At 41.3% G+C, this 22,052-nt stretch overlaps 1 protein-coding gene across 1 annotated transcript in view; it reads left to right on the plus strand.

The window, feature by feature from the left end:
• LOC124716892 (disheveled-associated activator of morphogenesis 1) overlaps positions 1-22,052 on the plus strand; it is a 415,554-nt gene that overhangs the window by 380,128 nt on the left and 13,374 nt on the right. Inside the window, exon 21 of the mRNA XM_047243447.1 lies at positions 5,018-5,356. Within this exon, the coding sequence (XP_047099403.1) occupies positions 5,018-5,356 (339 nt within the window). The remainder of the gene's footprint in view (positions 1-5,017; positions 5,357-22,052) is intronic.

Here is a 22,052-nt window from a genome sequence, read left to right on the forward strand (position 1 = left end):
ACCAAAGAAGGGAAAGCAGAAAGATGGAAGGAGTATATAGAGGGCCTATACAAGGGCGATGTACTTGAGGACATTATAGAAATGGAAGAGAATGTAGATGAAGATGAAATGGGAGATACGATACTGCGTGAAGAGTTTGACAGAGCACTGAAAGACCTGAGCCGAAACAAGGCCCCGGGAGTAGACGACATTCCATTAGAACTACTGACGGCCTTGGGAGAGCCAGTCCTGACAAAACTCTACCATCTGGTGAGGAAGATGTATGAGACAGGCGAAGTACCCTCAGACTTCAAGAAGAATATAATAATTCCAATCTCGAAGAAAGCAGGTGTTGACAGATGTGAAAATTACCGAACTATCAGTTTAATAAGCCACAGCTGCAAAATACTAACACGAATTCTTTACAGACGAAGAGAAAAACTGGTAGAAGCCGACCTTGGGGAAGATCAGTTTGGATTCCGTAGAAATATTGGAACACGTGAGGCAATACTGACGTTACGACTTATCTTAGAAGAAAGATTAAGGAAAGGCAAACCTACGTTTCTAGCATTTGTAGACTTAGAGAAAGCTTTAGACAATGTTGACTGGAATACTCTCTCTCAAATTCTTAAGGTGGCAGGGGTAAAATACAGGGAGGGAAAGGCTATTTACAATTTGTACAGAAACCAGATGGCAGTTATAAGAGTTGAGGGACATGAAAGGGAAGCAGCGGTTGGGAAAGGAGTGAGACAGGGTTGTAGCCTATCCCCAATGTTATTCAATCTGTATATTGAGCAAGCAGTAAAGGAAACAAAAGAAAAATTCGGAGTAGGTATTAAAATTCATGGAGAAGAAATAACAACTTTGAGGTTTGTCGATGACATTGTAATTCTGTCAGAGACAGCAAGGGACTTGGAAGAGCAGTTGAACAGAGTGGACATTGTCTTGAAAGGAGGATATAAGATGAACATCAACAAAAGCAAAACGAGGGTAATGGAATGTAGTCGAATTAAGTCAGGTGATGCTGAGAGAATTAGATTAGGAAATGAGACAGTTAAAGTAGTAAAGGAGTTTTGCTATTTGGGGAGCAAAATAACTGATGATGGCCGAAGTAGAGAAGATATAAAATGTAGCCCGGCAATGGCAAGGAAAGCGTTTCTGAAGAAGAGAAATTTGTTAACATCGAGTATTGATTTAAGTGTCAGGAAGTCGTTTCTGAAAGTATTTGTATGGAATGTAGCCATGTATGGAAGTGAAACATGGACGATAAATAGTTTGGACAGGAAGAGAATAGAAGCTTTCGAAATGTGGTGCTACAGAAGAATGCTGAAGATTAGATGGGTAGATCACCTAACTAATGAGGAGGTATTGAATAGAATTGGGGAGAAGAGGAGTTTGTGGCACCACTTGACGAGAAGAAGGGACCGGTTGGTAGGACATGTTCTGAGGCATCAAGGGATCAATAAATTTAGCATTGGAGGGCAGCGTGGAGGGTAAAAATCGTAGGGGGAGACCAAGAGATGACTACACTAAGCAGATTCAGAAGGTAGGTTGCAGTAGGTACTGGGAGATGAAAAAACTTGCACAGGATAGGGTAGCATGGAGAGCTGCATCAAACCAGTCTCAGGGCTGAAGACCACAACAACAAGAATGTCTTGTGCTGCATAATGGACCTCAAACGAGGGATGCCAGGGAAACATAATAAACGGTCCAGCAGTTCAGAAGTTTGTAATGAATTTATGATGGTGAGTGTTATATGCTTGCATTGCCACATCAACTGCCACGGCCAAAATGAGGAAACTGCTCCTAGAAAATATGCCACGTGAACTTTTATTTTGATTTTTTTTCCTTCCGAGATAAAATAAAATCCTGTGAATTTTCCCAGTTGGTGTGGTGAACATAAATTAACACTTCGCTATCAATGTCGTAACTCATTATCATCCAGTCTCCATTTTTATGCATGTTTGGCAATGTGATAGCTCTCATTCCTCCATCAGTAGCTGACATTTATCACCATGCTTGATAATAACAAGCTGCTTGGCAACAACGCATTTTCACTCTAGCAAACGTAAGGAGGAATGATACTATTTTAGGAATTAAATTTTATCTGCTTAACACTCTAACACTAGTGACAGCTGGATGTGTTGGTGTCTCGGTATTAAATTATCCGTGCAAGTGAGCTTAGCTGCACATGTAAGTATTGTGTCTTGTGAGGGCATGCTGTCATTAGATGTCATATTCACAGGGCTTATACTTAAAAGGTCAATAACTGCCAGGCACTGTACCAGTGCTCACATGCTATTAAAATGCCAGACCAGGCTGTCCATTATAGTATATTTTCTTGAGTATCACAGCAAACACATGTCAATATACCATTCTCCTTTGTAGTCTTCCTAGCTATAGTGAACAAAGGAAAGGGAGGGGATCACTGCGGTCAGCTGCATCGGGATATTACGTGGAATCTGCGGCTATGAGTGAAAATGTGTACCAGACCGTGATTCGAACCCAGTCCAAGTGTGAGCGTGCGCCACCCCTCACTCCACCCAAAAACACCATTCCATTAAATGTAAAGTTACTTCAGAAAATTACTTTTTATTTGTCAGCTATGTCCAGGAGTATGTGTACTTGACCAATGCAGTTATGCTAGCCCCAAACCTGTGCTGATGAGATGCAGCGATCAGTCAAAGGCACTGTCAACAAAAAGGGAGAATGTCAAAAATTACTAAGAAACTGATGCTTTTTGCTAAGGCGACATTTATGCTGCAGACTTGCTAATCACACATTGCCTGCACAGCTGGTGATCACGAAACAAGCCAGTCAAACTTTTACCAATACACTGAACCTGCAGCATTGCTGATCACCTCACAGCCTGCCACACTCTGCATTAGACAAAAGTACCGAGCAGTGACCATTGCTGACCATCCTAAAACTTGAGCTGTGGTTGCCTGTAGAGATGGGTCCTTTGTGAACTAACGGGTCCAAAGGAACGGTTCATCCAGATGAATGGAATGAGTGAGGAACGAATTCTAAGCAACAGTCTTTTATAGTTCACTTCGGTCACGGCTTTCTATTTATAGTTCCCGGGAACAGGAAATGGTTGGTCTCATTCCCGCAACAGCATGTCTGCCAGTCTCATTCCAACCTCGGTCCCGTTCCAGTCTGTCTTGGTCTCGGCCGCGGCTTTCTTTTTGTAGTTCCCGGGAATGGGAGACAGTCGGTCTCATTCCTGCAATGGCACGTAGGCCGGTATTGTTCCAGCCTCGGTCCCATTTCCGTACATGTCTCTGTCTCTTTCTCGATCGGGCGTTCTCGTCCTTTGCGTTCATCGCAGTTCCACTGTCGACTGCTCGTAGTTCAGTATCGAGTTCTTGTTCATTTCGTTCGCTGTGCACGCCCATTCTAGATCTGTTTCAAACCTTTTTTGAACTCTGAACTTCTGGTTCTTTTCGTATTCTATTCAGCATCCATGACCGGCAATTGAAATGCACTTTATAATTACATATATTACATAAAAATTATATGGTATATAATACATACATCTTTTCAGGTAACAGAATGGCATATCAGCTTACTTCACTATTTTGATAAACATCAGAAGAAACACTTGTAAAAAGGCAAGATTTTTTTGTTATTAGACACGCAAATGAAATTGGCAAGGCACACATGAGTGGCCATTTTCTATCTTTTTTTGACCAGAGGTAAAAGGCCATGTTCATTGTTATGGAAAGCAGATTGATTTACAACCGAATGAAGCCCGCACTCCATAGTCAAGTGTCTGGTGTCACATTTTGTAAAGAGAATATGATACCTTCTACAATATTATTTCAGTGATACTGGGTGGCACACGAAAAATTGGCCTCGAGTACTAGATAGCTCATTGTCGCCCACCAATCGTCATCTATTGTTTCAAAGTTGTTGTTTGCCTTAGCTTATTTGTTATTTCTTCACTGCCTAATTATTACATGTTCGTCTATTCTGCTCATAACGGTCAACAAATCATGCGTAATTGGCAAGTAGTCTGTCCTTGGTGCCAGTTTTTCGTGAGCCACCTTATATTATTTCACAGCAACCAGCCACATAATACTGTAGTTGGCTAAATGAGAGGTTTTACGGAATCACGAAAATTACAAATGAGTGAGAATTCTGTTATGAATAAAAACTTCGTACTCCAGGGGGGAACGATCACCAGGGAACTAGTTCCCAAAGATGAACGAGTTTGCCCATCCCTAGTTGGCTACTTCATGTTCCCTCTAATGTGTCTTAGTCAACTGGATTGTTCCTCATTACAGAGTTTCTCTGGCACCCTATACAGAGATTAATCTTTCTTCTATTCTTCAAAAATAGATTCAAGGAAGAGCTGTGTGACAATATTGAGCTGGTACTTATTTCATTAGTTTTTGAAAACAAACCTATTGAGACCAGATGCAAGCAGAAATTGCAACAATTAGTTTGTATAATATTTAGCGTAATATTTGTTGTAATTAATATTACTGTTTCACCTAATTTGATTTTTTATTCAGTAAATTAGCAGTGGAAGATATACATTTGGCAGATGTACTGCATTAGTTAAATGTAGATCAAAACTGAGGAATTACCACCTCAGAGCAAGTACAAATTTCTCTTCCACAGAAACTGTACTGAGAATATTTGGCTGAAACTACAACTGATTGACTATATCTGGTAAACCAATACTTAAAATATTGAAAGTTTGATGTGCCATTGGTAACTTTCTGGAAATGCTCTCTGGATAATTTCTGAGCTGTTAATAGGAACAGTGAAAGAAATTGTGGTGTGTATGATGTTCTTTCTCCATGCCAAACAACATTTTTCGATCGAAAACAAGTCACTGCAAGTAATGCATTCAACTACAGATATGAGCCACTACAGCATAAATGCTCCCATATGTGCAGCCATGTGCCTACAATTCTCAATCAAAAATAAAAAAAATATTTTCATGTTTCATTTCATTACCTTCCTTTTTAAGAAGAGACAGAAGTGCGAAACTCCTATTTTAACAATGTTGTACTTTCTATTTCAGTTGAAAAAGCGCACAATAGAACGCAAGAGCTCTCGGGAAAGCATCCTAGCTCGAGTAGGTTCTTCACTCCGTAACGGCCTGAACAACGGCACTGTGCCCGGCCCTGATGGCCGGATTGCCATAGGTCTGCGGCGCCGTGAGAGTGATTCAGCAGCCAAGGGGGAGTTTGACGATCTGATATCGGCCCTACGGACTGGAGATGTCTTTAGTGACGATGTTGCCAAATTTAAGCGCAGCCGCAAGGCTCGAATGAACGGATCGCCTCCCGGATCGTCTGTGGACGGTGGTCGAGAGAGAGTTGTGACTGCTGTAGGTGGCAACACGCGCCTTGGCCAGTAGGTAAGTTTGCCCACATTTTGACATGACACAACAAGGGAGATGATGGTGCGCGCACTCTCTCTCTCACACACACACACACACACACACACAGTGTTGTTATGCTCTTGGAAGTAGGTCCCACATATGTATTGGATATATTAATACCAAGTTACCTTAAATGAAATTTTAAGATGTTCAAATGTATTAGCAGCCATCAACATTTTTCTGAATCACACTTTAGTTACATAGTTTTTATTTCAGCTCTGCACTGTTGTGCTCTGATTTTCGTACTGTTAATACGCAGTATGAAAATGGCTGAAGCTGCTTCCTGTTCCGTAGGGAATCACACCTTTGGAACACTGTTAAAAAGTGCCGAGAAATAGGTTGTTCTTAATGCTTATCATAAATTTATGGAGATGATCGGCTTTGAAGTTTTCTGAGCAACAGTATTAGGTACAGTTGAGACTTAAATGCATATTCGTGTATAGCAGTATCAGTGGCATAATAGCTTGGTAACTTATTGCAGTAAATGGTTTGCTGGTTCAAGCTTTGCCCAAATTAATTTCTTTTTCTTGTTCAATTTGACGCACCTACATCTCGTAATTGTAAAATTCATCTTCATTTTTATGAATAATGATCATCATCCTGTTTTTAATTACATACTGCATGCAAAATTCTTGTTTTCATTCCAACTATAAATTAATTAACAATATTTTATGAAAGACTGTTAATAAAGGTTGCTTAAATTAAGAAAACATAACAATTTAACTTTTAAATTCTTTTATATCACAGATGTAGAAGTGTGTCGTAGAAACAAGAAAAACAATCATTTTCACCGCATCAAGGAATACACAAATAAATGCATTTTTACAACCAATGTACCATTACCATATGAACCCAACAGATCTGATCTGGACTCAAGTTAAGGGGCTTGGCCCGAGAAATAACAAGACTGTTAAGCTACCTGACATACTGAAACTAATGCACACACCTTTTTCACATGTCACTGCCAAAGACTGGCAGTATATAGAACGGCATGTCATAAAAGAGGCAGAGACAATGAGGTGCATGGATGGCTTTGTGGATTCTGTTGTTGATCGACTCGTTATCAATGTAGCTGACGACAGTTTCAGTACTGAAATGTATTTTCGGTATTCAGATAAGGAAGGAACTAGGAGATTACCAGATGACGGACTGTAATTAATACCTTCAGTGGCTTCAGTATTCAACAGTACAGTGACATCCCTGAGTATGCTTTTGCATCACACACAGCTCGCTCAAAAAAATTCCTCTGTATTTAAGTTCAGAATTTTCATCACTCTTGTTTGTAATTAGAACACTGTGTCAGGTGAGAATGAGAGCATTTTATGCTTGCTTTCTGATCGCCTAAGAAGTGCACAGTAGTGCTGGAGTTTTGCCAAATATTATTTCATTCTCTTTAAAAATTAAATGACATTCAAAGCTATGTTGTTCCTTTGCCCATCTCATTTTATGTCTGAGCAAGGCTAGTTGGACTGCTGGTTGGCCAGTGCTGTCCAAGTTTAATGCACTGGTAAGGCTATTGTCCTGCACTTCATTGCTCAGTCTACGTGCATTTAACACAGCGTAAAATGTATCCTTATGATTGTACTTGACTCTACTGGTCACGATGTGGCTTCCGCTCCATGTGAAACGAAATCCAGTGAGATTGAAGCAAACACGGAAGAATACATGGTGTAATGTTTACATCAGGTTTATTCTTATGATGAACAGAGTACAGTTACAGAAATAAAATGTCCTTTTTTTCCTTTTAACAAAGATTGATGATGTTTCTGACATTTTGTAAGTGCCCACAATTAATAATATAATGTGATGTTAGTGGTTTCTGATCTTCACTGTTACAATAGTTGACAGTGTGCCTCAACCTTACATGTGGCGTATTACAAATAAAATGCATGGGGTCTACACTATTAGAGAGAGTAGGAATGTCATCAAACACAAACCATGAAAGTCACTCAACTGTGTTTTCCACAGACTGGCAATATACCAAACACTTCTGTACACCACCTGAAGTTTAATTACATCACACTGGTGGAAGGCATGCTGAATACGATTCCACAGCCTATAAACACACTAGCATATATGTGTTTGTTTTCCATCTTTTGGGTGTGCTTCCAGTATACTATTAATTCTCATTCCAGTATTTCAGCTGACAACCCTGCAACTATTCCAAGATGAGTTGCCTGCAGTATTTTTAAATCACTTTACACAATATTGCAAAGCAACTGCACGTTAGTAACAAGACCATCAGTCACAGATAAAACTTTACATCTCTAAGGGTAAAACAAAGCAAGTGCAGAGGCAGCTAATGCACAGTGCTTATGAAGTATTTGGTTGATTATTATGGATGGCATATGTTGAAATGCCTGGCAGTGAAGAGACAGAATGATACTTCCTTTGAGAGCATAGACTTTAAATGGGGGTTTTCATAATTCTTCAGGCTGGAAACCCTCATCTCGGTTGAGCAGGTTATGTGGTGACTGTATTTTCACAGCTTCCTTGACCACCTAATCCCAGTAGAATGAGTGTATTTCCACTGGCCAACTTATTGGGCTGTAAAAGGCTGGAGTGTGTGTGTGTGTGTGTGTGTGTGTGTGTGTGTGTGTGTGTGTGTGTGTGTGTATTTTTATTGCCCCAGTGCGTATTGTTTGCCCCATGTACCTTTCACCATACAAAGAATTTCATATATACATGCCTCTCATTAAAGCATATCAGCCTTCATAAATCCCAGAAGGGCAGCGGCCTGGGCCAGTGGCAGGAAGATTATATCTTTCATGCTGCTGCATTATTCTTGCAATGTTTGAAGAAATATTTCCCACGCACAATAGAAAGGCTGTAGTTTTCACATATCTATCTTCTTGCTTTTCTTGTGACTGGTCTGGAGTTTTTGCTTGCAGAGCTCTTTCAATTTGATGCCTTGTATGTCCATTCCCATGGAACATTTCTTCCAAGTGTGCATGCTCACTCTATAGGCTATCAGTGTTGGACACTATATGAGCCCTATGTACTAAAGTTTTAAGTACACTCATAGTTTGCAAAGGATGGTGGCAGCTAGACATCTGCAAGTATAAATCAGTATGTATGGGCTTACTGTAAACATAATGTCAGAAAGACCCATCTCCTTACATCCAGAAACAGTAGCAGCCATTCATTTCTTGTTCCAGTGTAAATTTGATATTTTCATGAACGGAATTTGGACTCACCATGAGGTCAAACTATGAATGTGTCACTGACGATATCTCCAGAACACGTCGGTTTTTAAAACTACAGTGTTGAGTGTTTTCTCTCCCCCCCCCCCCCCCCCCTCCCCCCCTGCCTCCCCTTCAAAACTTCCACAAAGAAATTACCTAACATTGGTGAGAGAGGACTGCCCATAGTGACACCATCATTATGTTCAAAATATTGCTTATCAAATAAAAAATGGAGCTTAGGGCATGCTAGCCATTACATCATCTTCAAACTTGCTATTAATCAATGACAAAGTGTCGACAACAGGCACTTTTGGTGATTAGGGAAACAACATTAAGGCAGACAATTATATCAAAGTTTTTGTCCTCCTAACAAAATCTGCTGAATTACCGATGTGCTGTTCACACTTTTAGGACATAGCGTTTACCATAATACCACCCATATTGATTTACACTTTGAGGCCTTCTGCTGCCACCATCCTTTGCAAACTGTAAGTGTACCTAAAACGTTACTACATAGGTCTATGTATGTTACACACTGACAGCCTATAGAATGAACTGGTACACTTTTAAGAAAACTTCCGTAAGAATAGGTATACAAATCATCAAGTTAAGATCAACCAAAAGAAGGGCAAGAAGAAAGAAATGTAAAATCTATGGCCTTTCTAATGTACTTGGGAAATATTTCTTCAAAAACCGCGAGAATAATGAAAAAGCATAAAAAAGATTCTTCTTTCCTCTGGACAAGACGGCAGCTGTTCTGGGATCTGTGGAGGATGACCTGCATTCACAAAAGGTGGTATATATGTGATTCCTTCCGAGTGTGGTTTTGTTTACTATCTTCAACTTTTGTACTCCTGTCTTACACACAACTGAGGAGTATTACAGTATATTGATAATTTTTACTTTAGGGACCGTCTGAGTACAATTGAATGAAACCCAGTTTTCATGCCAGACGCATTTTGCCTTTATTTTCTGCAAGGCGTCTTCAGAGGCATCTTTATGTGGATACAAAACAAACACAACACTTTCAGAATACAAGATAACTCACAAGCTGCAAACTTACAAACACATTCAACAAACACACATAATGACAACATAACACAGAAAAGAACCAGATGGTACACTATGACTTACACACAAATTATCACATAAAGTTGCAAACATCCTAAAGAGACAGGCTTCCGAATAGCATATAAGACTGGGCAAACCCTCTAATCACACCTAAGCCAACCAACTACCAAGAGGGATAAATTTCAACGATCAGGAATATATAAACTTGAATGTCAAAGTTGTAATGCAGTCTACATACGTGGGACATGGAGGAATTTTAAAACATGGTACAAAGAACATATCAGGTGTTGATCTTTGAACCATTCCACATTTGCAGAACATTTAAAACACCATAACCCTCACACACACACACACACACACACACACACACACAAAATATATATATATATATATATATATATATATATATATATATATATATATAGTGGCCTTTACAAATGTCTGCTTGTGTCTGTGTATGTGCGGATGGATATGTGTTTTATGCGAGTGTATACCTGTCCTTTTTTCCCCCTAAGGTAAGTCTTTCCGCTCCCGGGATTGGAATGACTCCTTACCCTCTCCCTTAAAACCCACATCCTTTCGTCTTTCCCTCTCCTTCCCTCTTTCCTGATGAAGCAGCCGTTGGTTGCGAAAGCCACAAAGATAATAAGACTTACCAAACAAAAGCGCTGGCAGGTCGATAGACACACAAACATACACACAAAATTCAAGCTTTCGCAACCAATGGTTGCTTCATCGGGAAAGAGGGAAGGAGAGGGAAAGACTAAAGGATGTGGGTTTTAAGGGAGAGGGTAAGGAGTCATTCCAATCCCGGGAGCGAAAAGACTCAGCTTAGGGGGAAAAAAGGACAGGTACACACACACACACACACACACACACACACACACACACATATCCATCTGCACATACACAGACACAAGCAGACATTTGTAAAGGCAAAGAGTTTGGGCAGAGATGTCAGTTGAGACGGAAGTAAAGAGGCAAAGATGTTGTTGAAAGACAGGTGAGGTATGAGCGGCGGCAAATTGAAATTAGCGGAGATTTAGGCCTGGCGGATAACGAGAAGAGAGGATATACTGAAGGGCAAGTTCCCATCTCCGGAGTTCTGACAGGTTGGTGTTAGTGGGAAGTATCCAGATAACCCGGACGGTGTAACACCGTGCCAAGATGTGCTGGCCATGCACCAAGGCATGTTTAGCCACAAGGTGATCCTCATTACCAACAAACACTGTCTGCCTGTGTCCGTTCATGCGAATGGACAGTTTGTTGCTGGTCATTCCCACATAGAAAGCTTCACAGTGTAGGCAGGTCAGTTGGTAAATCACGTGGGTGCTTTCACACGTGGCTTTGCCTTTGATCGTGTACACCTTCCGGGTTACAGGACTGGAGTAGGTGGTGGTGGGAGGGTGCATGGGACAGGTTTTACACCAGGGTCGGTTACAAGGGTAGGAGCCAGAGGGTAGGGAAAGTGGTTTGGGGATTTCATAGGGATGAACTAACAGGTTACGAAGGTTAGGTGGACGGCGGAAAGACACTCTTGGCGGAGTGGGGAGGATTTCATGAAGGATGGATCTCATTTCAGGGCAGGATTTGAGGAAGTCGTATCCCTGCCGGAGAGCCACAGAAGAACCCCAAAAGTGCCCCACTTGTGACAGGATACTTTCCGGGACTGGATCAGACTCTGAATGTGGCTCTCCAGCAGGGATACGACTTCCTCTAATCCTGCCCTGAAATGAGATCCATCCTTCATGAAATCCTCCCCACTCCACCAAGAGTGTCTTTCCGCCGTCCACCTGACCTTCGTAACCTCTTAGTTCATCCCTATGAAATCCCCAAACCACCTTCCCTACCCTCTGGCTCCTACCCTTGTAACCGCCCCCGGTGTAAAACCTGTCCCATGCACCCTCCCACCAGCACCTACTCCGGTCCTGTAACCCGGAACTGTGCACGCATCTGTGTATAATGAATACAGTTTCCCATCGTTGGATGACTGTTAAAAATGTGGTGGCCACAGCTCCACAAGCAAAATGCACGGTGGCATGCCTCAGTCCACCACGGGACCGGGACACAACATGGTAAAGAGGAAGTGTGAGGAACGGAATGGCGGTAAGGATACCATTTGTAAGATATTGCAACTGGGCATCACAACTGGGGAAATGTCGTTTGTCGAAGGTCGCCAGAAAGGAGTAAAGCCTCCAACCTGCCACAGTAAGCTGCCATTTGGGTGAGAGTGTAGGTGGGGTAGGAGTCCCAAACGGATAGCACACAGGAAATAGTCTCTCGAGTTTGTGTCGGAGAGAAGGGACCACTCGAGGCGACGGGCCGGGCAAGCTGGGCGTGCAGAAGAATAGGTCCAAATGAAAATAGGTGTGTGCGGAGTCTGAAAGGAAAGTGGGTGCTTCTGTGTCGAGGCAGAAGGGATTAAGTTGATTGGGAAGGTCAGACAAGAAGGCACCTCTTGGACAGGTTCTACGAGAATGCCATAGGGGATGGTGTGCATTGAAATCACCAAGCAGCAGAAAGGGATGAGGTAGCCGCCTAATAAGCTGGAGGAAGTCTTCACTGGTGACATCGAATGATGGAGGGATGTGAATGGTAGAAAGAGAAAGGGTCAAGTGTGGAAGAAAAAGGCAAACTGCAACAGCTCGAAGGCACGTCGTTAGGGAGACGGGTCAATTATGAACATCATCTCGTACGAGCAGCACGACTCCCCCACGAGATAGAATGCCGGCTTCAAAACAGACAGGGAGGAAATGTGAAAGCTCAAGGCAGTTGGGAGGATGCAGTTTTTTTTCCTGAAGGCAGAGAACAAGTGGACGCTGTGATTCTAAAAGCAGCCTCGAGTCCTATTCGACAGGATCGAAGGCCACGAACGTTCCATTGGGGGAGGGTCACGGAGAGGAAAAAATGAAGGGGTGTCACCTCGGCAGCTGCCGAGTGCCAGCCTTCAAAGACTCACCACTACAGGGCACAGAGAGAGAAGGATTCCACTCCACGAGGTTGACAGAAGCGTTAGCATTTTCCTCCTGTCGGCCTGCAGAGTCCGGGACGGAAAAAGGTTGGGTGTCGTGCACCGGCGACACGAATGTCTGCCAGGCGAGGGTATCACGTGGTGACACCGTCAAAGAGGATCTTCGAGTCGGTGAAGGATAATACCGTTTGACTTTATTGAACTTCTGCAAGCCTTTCCGATCGGCAGAGGGAGACTCGGACGTAGGTCGGACGGAAGGACGTAGGAAGTCTTCACGGGAGTGTTCCTTCTGTCCTTTCCAGCCTGCCGGTTGTGTAGCTGATGACTTCACCCTGTGAGGGAAAAGTTCGGTGGTGTTTTCCATAGCCGGAGGAGGAGACAGGGACGCAACCATGACGCTGTGCGATTTCACAACCACGGTGCTAAATTTGAGGTGACACGTGTGAGTGGCCACAACCTCCACGGAGCGAGATGTAGCAAGAACAATACTGTAGGTGCCAAATGGTAGAACACACGGTTTCCCTAGCTGACAACGTGCGAGCAACCAAGTAAGGCACTTTTTCCTTCACCCGGGTCTCTCTGACAGCTCGCTTGTCGAGATACGTGAGACAGTCGTAGTCGTAGTCGAAGCAGCGGGGAGAAGGAGGCGGACAGTCATCCTCGTGAGCATCCCCGACACAGGTTACAGATTTGGCAGGGTGTGGCAGGACTCTCGCGTGTGGTCGTAACAGTGACACTAGTAGCAGCACATCGAGTTCGGAATATACGGTCTGGCTGTGATATATTTGATGTTTGACAGAAGAACCACTCTAGTAAAAGTGAGAAAGAGTGTGTGTGTGGGCACTAAGGAGATATCTACTTTCTTCATCATCCAATGGACGGCAGTGACACCCTGATCGGAGAGGTACGTTCGGTTTTCTGCCTCAGTCAGACCGTCGAGCAGCCCAGTGTAAATAACAACACGAGAAGAATTTGGCATTCGACGGGCCTCGGCACGGAGAGGATAGCCGATGGAGGATCGAAGTTGCGAGCAACTGTCGTGCTCGAGAATCGGAAGAAATCTTTGAAAGCGAAATGCCATTGTACAAACGAGTGCAGGATTTCACAGGGCAGCAATTGCATCGACACCTTTCTGAATAGTAAACGGATTTATCGTAGTAGAGGACTGACCATCTTCAGTATGTGAAACTGTGAGGAACCATGGTGCAGCTGGGAGGGTCTCTGAATTGTTAGCTCCATTCCGTTTACTTTTCGCAGCTACCGACTCGAGACGATTGGCTCGTCGTGAGAAAATCCCCCGCGATTGCCGGCACCTCCGAAGGTGTGCTCCTTCCGACTGGGGGCACCCTTCAGAAGGGACCAATTGGCAATTTGGGAAGGTAGCAGTTCAGGCAATCACCCCTCCCTGAGCCTGGCCTACCTTACCTGTCAACCTGGGGCTGGGAATTACGGGTGCCACAGTCACCTGTTACGTGTCAGACGTGTGAGCCGGCCTTCAGGAGCGAACAGGAAGGAAGGAGAACCTGAAACGCCAAAGCAGAGGACGGATAGGAGAAGGTGAACAAAGAAAGAAAAAATGAATGAAAAACAGTGGAGAATTTATTTCCAAAATAAGGGGAAATAGAATAGCAAGATTGTAGGTATGCAGCACAGAAGTTAAACTATGCTGCAATGTCTGGGGCCCAGTGGTAGCCAAGCATGAACCCGCCAAAGTGCAGCAAGTACCCAGGGGTGGTGCGAGTGTGGTGCATATGCATTGTAAAAAAATATTTCATTTAACACCAGTGATACACTTGTCTTCCACAGCCCAGTAAATCTGCAGTGGCTGTACACTGCATTTCCACTCCTGGCATTCCAAAACAGGCCATCCGTAATAATAAACCAGGTGCTTTGTAAGTATTGTGGATATGCTGACTGCACTTACTTCTTTTTTACTCTTTGACGCATAAAGTTTTCTCTATAACTGATGCTCCCTTTACCAACAGTGTTGTCCCCGACACATTTGTGATTACTCTACAGTATTGTGTAAGTGATTCAAAAATCTCGCAAGTGACTTGTCTTAAGAATGGCTGATGGGTTGTCAGCAAAAGTATCTGAACAAGAATTAATAATATCCTGGATGCACTCTTGGAAGGCGATGGCATACAGTAGCATAAATTCTGATAGTGCATCAATCAAGTTATTAACTTCACGCTTTTATTCATAAATTGATTTAGTAGTTGCATGGGAGAACTACTGGCTGCCACAAACGTTCCATGTTTTCATTGATTGTGTACTGGAACAAAGTTAAATGTGTGGTGACAGCTACACTCCACCCCATGGACATTTAACTTCAGTTGTGTGTAGGGAGCAGATTTACCATCACTGATCTCTACCGTAGGTGGATGCCTGATTAATTAACAAGTTACAGTTCTCTAAATAGGTGTTATAGATAAGTATCAGGAACTTACCTATATCATTTAATAACTTTTTATTGTTCTTACTTTCTGTGGTAGCATCTTATCCAGAGTTACTGTCCTGAAACAAGTCCTGTATACTTAACAGGATTCAGATAAAATAAAAAAAAAAAAATATTCAGATATGTCCAATACTTGAGACATACCTGTACTGTTGTTAGTCCTTAAGACTGGTCTGATGCAGGTGTCCACCCCAATCCATCCTGTGCAAGAATCTTCATGTCACAGTAGCTACTGTAACCTACAGCCATTCGAACCTGCTTGCTATAGTCAGGCCTCTACAGTTATTTGCATCCCCCGCCCCCCTGCCCGCCCACTTCTCTTCATATCCAAACTATTCCTTAATGCAAAGGATGTGTCCTATCTTTTGCTCAACTAGTGACATAAATTTCTATTTTCCCCTTCCCCTAATTCTATTAGTCAATCTCTCCAAACTAACCTTCAGCACTCTTCTGCAGATCCACATTTTAAAAGCTTCTTCTCTCTCTTTGTCTGAACATTTTATCATCCATGTTTGCCTTCCTTGCAATGCGACACTCTAGAAACACTTCCTAACACTTACATTTAAACTGAGTGTTAGCCAATTCTTTTTCAGAAACGCTTTTCTTGCTTTTGCCACTCTGCAGTTTATACCCTCTTTACTTCAGCCATCATCAGTTGTTTTGCTGCACAAATAGCAAAACTCTTCCATTACTTTTACTCTCTAATTTCCTACACAGGATAAAAACAAGAATGTTATTATGAAATGTAGTACAGTGGATTTCAAAATCTGCAGGTTTATCATTCATATACAATTACAGGTGTTAACATGGGTGTTTGCCGAGTAGTTGTTTCCATTTTATGCACACTATTTTGTCGACTAACCCAGCCATCTTTTTCAGGTGCTGCAAGTTTTGTCATTATGTGTTCTTTCTAGCTGGATTCATGGTCAAAATATTGTGCATAACATGGAAACAACAACTCAGCAGAATACCATTAATTAATAATGCGGAGAAAACCTGACAGAACTCATATATGTATAAAAAGTTTACAGTAAATGGTTCGACCCACTCTGTATGTGGCTGGCTATTGTCTTTTTTCCTTCACTTCCCCCCTACCCCACTTTCAAGTTATTTTACAACAGTTGCTTTTGAACAGGTTTATACTGTGCACACTGCAACAGCTGTAAGCACTAGTTCAGTACAAGGACTATATCTTGCAATAGTGAAAATGAGCAAGTGCTCATAGCCCTTAAGGTACCCATTTTTGGCCCATGTTTACTAGACTTTTTTGCTTTGAACGGTACTTCCTGTCATATCCCTGGATACTGACCATTCCACCTGGGACACACTGTGTTGTTATGCACAGTGCCTGTGAGACATTATATTGTACAGGCAAGAAAGTATTAAAATTCACTATCACCTGCAGGAATTTCACTAACATCACAGATCCTTCTGATTTTTTTTTTTTTTTTTTTTTTTTTTTTTTTTTTTTTTTTTTTTTTTTTTTTTACTAAGAATATCCATTCCAAAGGAAACATAGTTGTCCAAAAGGGTAGTGTAGACAAAACTGAACATAAAATGTGACACAATAAAAAAAAAAAAATTTTCAGGCTACATTTACACATACTATTATTGTGTGATGAGTCAACTCCACAAAGAGCCAAAGCAAGATTTGCTACAACATCCCATAGATTGTTTTCCTTGCTACTACTGTACATACATTTCGTAAATTATGTTACCTATTAATACCTGCCAGTAACTATAAAAATAATAATTTTATTGGAAATGTAGTGAAGAGTCATCGTTTAGTGCACTGATTTAGCAATTTGTTTTGCATGGCTCTAATGAAATATGATCTGCCCAAAACAAAAGTGCTGAATGAAAAAGCCTTGTCACTGCAATTGGTGAATTTTTTAACTCCTTCGCTAAATTAACCCAGGTAACCCTGACGTCCGTCTGGAAGGACGACGTAACTCACTGTATAAATTACTTATTTTTACAAATAACGCATTGTTGCAACGGACTGTGACGCATTGTTATATGAAGTAGGCACAGTCAGTTGCGCACTGTGCCAGTCAGTTTGACGCTGTCGTTCATAGCGAGTGAGAAACTGTGTCATGAAAATAGGGCCGATTTTACCATGGACGAACTGACTGACCTTGTCATCGATGGGTATGTATATTTTCTTTCATATTGCGTCAATAATTCTGAAACTTGTCATATAATATCTTAAAGAATTAACCTATATTATTTATGGGCTCATATTGCGATTGAAAGTTTTCGTCAGTTGTAATTCAATAATGTTTTCAACCGTCCTTCCAGAAGGACGTCAGGGTAATGTGTTGTCATTTTGTATTCACAGAAAACGATGTACACTTATGGAACTTTTGGACATGTTAGAATCAAAAGATGAGGAAATACCTAATACTGGTGTGAATGTAACATTACACCCTCCTCTAAATTCAACTGATGACGTAACAGATGAAGATTCGGGTGCTGAAGAAAATCCAGGTGTAGATAAATTAACAGCAAGTCAGCTCAATGTACCTTCACTACATGACCTAAAAAAGAGGGGTGTGGAAGTAACAGGAACAATAAGAGGAAACAGCGTTAAGAATTATACTCTATCATTTGTAGATAAAATGATAAAAGAAAATGGAGGATCATATGAAATTTGTTCTGACTCAGCATCCGGGATTTCCATTGTACGTTGGAATGACAACAATGTTGTTACTGTACTTTGACAGAGTGCAACCACTACGCTCTGTAGCAAGATTTTCCAGGGAACAAAAGAAAAGAATTAGTGTGCTTTAACCTAAGTTATTACACTCCTACAATACTAATATGGGAGGCATAGATCGAACAGACCAAAAGGAATCCCTATATAGATGCTCTATAAGAGGGAAAAATGGTATTTCTCGATCATTGCACATTTTGTAGACATTGCAGAGCAAAATGCCTGGGGTCTTTACAAGCACAACAAATAATCCATAGGTCATCTGACATTTCGTCGTCGAATTGTCACTGCAATTCTTGAAAGTAACAAAAGAGTCACAACCAGCAGAGGATGTCCTAGTAAGAGGGCAAAACTAGATTCTAGATTTGATGGAAGAGAACATTATGTTGCTGAATTGCCAACGGACGAGATAACAAAAAAGAAGACGCAGCTGAAATGTCGAAGTTGCCACAAAAAAGCTACTACTATGTGCGTAAATGGAGACGAACCACTTCATGTTTGTTGCTTTTTGTCTTATCATACTAGTGCATAAAAAAAAGTGTATAGGTTATTTTCATTGTTTTTTGAATTTATTAGCTGTTTTAGACAATAATTCTAATTTATTTATGTTTATTTGAAAGTATAAAAACAAAAACAAGTTAATTGTGCAATGTCATATACTTTAAAAACATGTTCCCTTATTGTCCTGACGTCCTTCTGGAAGGACGCCCATTTTTGGAAATACTGAATAAAAATAAATACACAAAATTGTTTTTACTTTCTTCCTTATAACCTTGTGCATGAATGTAGATAAGATATAAATCAATTTTGAAAAACAAATAATTCAGGACTATCTGGGTTAAGGTCAAGATATGGAGTGTCTTAAGATCTATATTAATCTATGTTAATGCGTGTACAGTGTGTGTGTGTGTGTGTGTGTGTGTGTGTGTGGTTTTAGCATATATCTAGTACAGAAATTATTGCCAGTCTGACCTACGTAGTAGCTTGAATAAGTTTTACATGTGATTCTGTGTATTTCTGATTGTAGAATGTATTTTATTGTGTAAGCTGTGAACTAATTCCTGCTGTAGTTTATGGAAAAAGCTATTTTCACTTTATGTGACTGAAATAGGTTTGCTGTTTTTTGGAAAGTGTTGCCTATTAAAGGACTGTTGGTCACACATTTAATTTTATAATTAAGCAATTTGCATTGACCCAGGTTTTTCCAGCTCAATGATAGAAAGAATGCAGAAACATGGAACAAACTAATGATAAAATCAAATGTTCATTTCAATGAAGAGCAAACTGTGTGACACTCAGTCACTTAAATCACATGTAATGGAGAAACTATACATTTTTGCACAGTCAGGTCAATGATTTCTTAATGGAAAGATAGAAACTGAATTGATCAGTTTCCCCCTATAACACATATAGTAAACACAACAATGGAGTAATAACAATATAGATTAGGATAGTTTCCTATTCACTGCACAAAGGAGGCCTTGAGTAGCAGACAGACACAGACCATTGGATATTGTCAGGCTATTGGACAAAGTTCTTCATCAGGTGTAGAAACACTCCCACTCTCTCTGGACTCACATTTGCGAGTAACCGATTAAAAGAAAAAATTTTCTGAGTTTTACATGATGCTCAAATGTTGATGCATAAAATAGTTTTGTAGCGTAATGGATAGAGTATTGGTCTCACATACAGAAGGTTGCAAATTCGATAATTGTCAAATGCTTTGATATTTTTATTGAATTAAATGGATTAAATTTGATTTTTTATTTCTGTTTCTTTATCACATTTTAATTATCGTATCATTTTTTAATTTGCTCGCTTTTCTTTGCATAATTCTTTTTCCACTTTACCATTTGCAAATGTTGTTCATGTTATTTCAATTACTTTTATTTTTTAAGTGCAATTAATTTCCTACATTTTATCACCCTATATTTTCGTCCATTTGATTGCATTCATTATTTCTATTCCTCATTTTGATTGAATTTTGTTTTACTTATAACCCCTACCTTCGTTTAAATCTTCACCTGCATTATTTTGTCCATAGTGCAATAGGAATTTATATTTTAAATTTTTGTAAGATGATTACCATAAAAAAGGCAGCAGCTCATCTTGTAATGAAAAATACATTTTTGCCACCATTGCACAGTCACTAGGGGGGGGGGGGGGGGGGAACAAGAGATCTCATTTTCAACTGTTTAAACATTATGATAGATAAATAAAAATAATTAGATTCACACGCACAAAGATTCCAAGTGGAAAAGAATGAAAAAAAGAGCAATTTATGAAGTTAAAACGATTATTGATTGATTGAGGGGAGTTGTGGAACTAAACAGCAAAAAAATTAATTGCATAAGATAGAAGTGTCTGATAAAAGTGGGTGGATCCAGTCAGAGGGGTCACATTATAAAGCGAGAAAGCTAAAAATACAGACAGTACAAGGCAAAAAATGGTAGGCCAAATCTAAAAACTGGAAAAACAGAGGGATAAAAGAGCAGTCTTCACTAGGGGAAGTTGTCATGGGTCCCCGACCCAGAAAACGCAAAGAGAGGCCCCAACCACAACCAACCTGCTCCTGGTTCCACGAGTAAAGCAAAACCTTTTAACTGAAAATAAGAATCACTTTCATGTAGAAAACGAAGGACCAGTTCAACCATCCATGAATCGTCTGCTAATATTAAAGACAAGGAATCTGGAAGGCTATACTTAGTACAAAGGACCAAAAGAATGGGACATTCCACCAATATATGGGATACCGTCAGTCTGGATCCACTGTCACATTGTGGGGTGGCTCGTTATGCTAGAGAAAACAATGAATGAGCCTAGTATGAAAGATGCGTAGGTCGCAAAAGACAGACTCCTTCTTAGAGGAGTGGAAGGAAGAGTGCTAAATTGCAGTAGTCTCCTTGATTTTGCGGAGTTTATTACTGAGAGCAGTAGCGCACGAGATGTCATTCCACTTCTGGGCAAAGAGAGATCCGACGTGTGTCCACATATCTGCAGCTGAAATCCAGAAAGGAAACAGCTCAGTTATCAATAGTGTCATACCTGCGTTCTCAGGGGCTCAGCCAGATGGGTACATGGCCCCACCATGCAGATTGGTCCAAATGCTGGTGACCTAGTGGGCCGGAGGGGGCCTATGGCAGAGAAGAAAGAGGTGAAGGAAGGAGCCTCTCTAGCCAAATGGTCAGCCAGTTCATTCCCTGGGACGCCGACATGACTTGGGATCCAGAGAGAGACAATTGAGCAGGGGCACAGCCAAGGGCCGAAAGGAGGTCATGGACAGCACAGACCAAAGTGTGACAAGAGTAGCGTCGGACTGTGGACTGTAGGCTGTTCATAGAGTCAGTACATATGAAAACACTGTGGAGGGAGGCCTGAGTAACAAAATGAAGGGCCTTGTTAATGGGTAGCAGCTCACACCCCATGATATCAGCAGTAAATGATGTTCAATGCCAGTAGGAGATGTAAATTTATATCCCATCTTATCTATTGTTTTAGAACAATCACTGTAGAAGATGGTAGCACCATGGAACTCTTGAAGGATGGAACACACAAGATGCCAGAATATCGTAGGGGCAACAGAGACTTTAGGACCCTGGAATAGGTCAATCCTAATCCTGGTCAAGGCACCATCTAAGGTGGTATGCAAGAGGAAATACACGGGGCACATCCCATTGAATGGAGATGAAAATCATGACAGGGGGAAGAGAGATGCATTCCAACTGGTAATCCCACATGAGGGTTTCAGGAGGGAGACATCCATTGTTTGCGAAGAGGATGGTGTACACGGGACAGTCAGGGAACTGACTGCATATCAGATGAGGAGTTGGCGCTGTCATATTTATAGAGGGCAAATCCCATTTCTGCGAGGAGACTTTCAACTGAACTAGTGCAAAAGGCACCTACAGTGAGGCGCAACACATAATAATGAACGAGGTCAAATAGTTTCAAAATGGAAGGAGCTGCCGAGCCATAAACCTGAGCACCATTATCTAGTCTGGACAAAACCGTTCTCCTAGATCCAAGGGGTGCTAAGTGAAGTGCCAACCCGAACCTGGAAGTGCCGATGGGATACAAATTCGTGGATAAAAATGGGAAGGGACCTGTGAAAACCCCAATCATGGAGGGTATGTACGTCAAGGAAGACCGTGATGCTGTTGGCGTTTAGCAAAAGCCTGTAGATGCTGTTTCCAATGTGAGTAAATTGTCAGTTGTAGATTATCCTTCCTGGAAACCACACTACACGGGGACAATAAGCCCCGAGACTCTAG

Source organism: Schistocerca piceifrons, chromosome 9 (genome assembly GCF_021461385.2).
Source record: "Schistocerca piceifrons isolate TAMUIC-IGC-003096 chromosome 9, iqSchPice1.1, whole genome shotgun sequence".
In the NCBI taxonomy this organism is placed as follows: Eukaryota; Metazoa; Arthropoda; class Insecta; order Orthoptera; family Acrididae; genus Schistocerca; species Schistocerca piceifrons.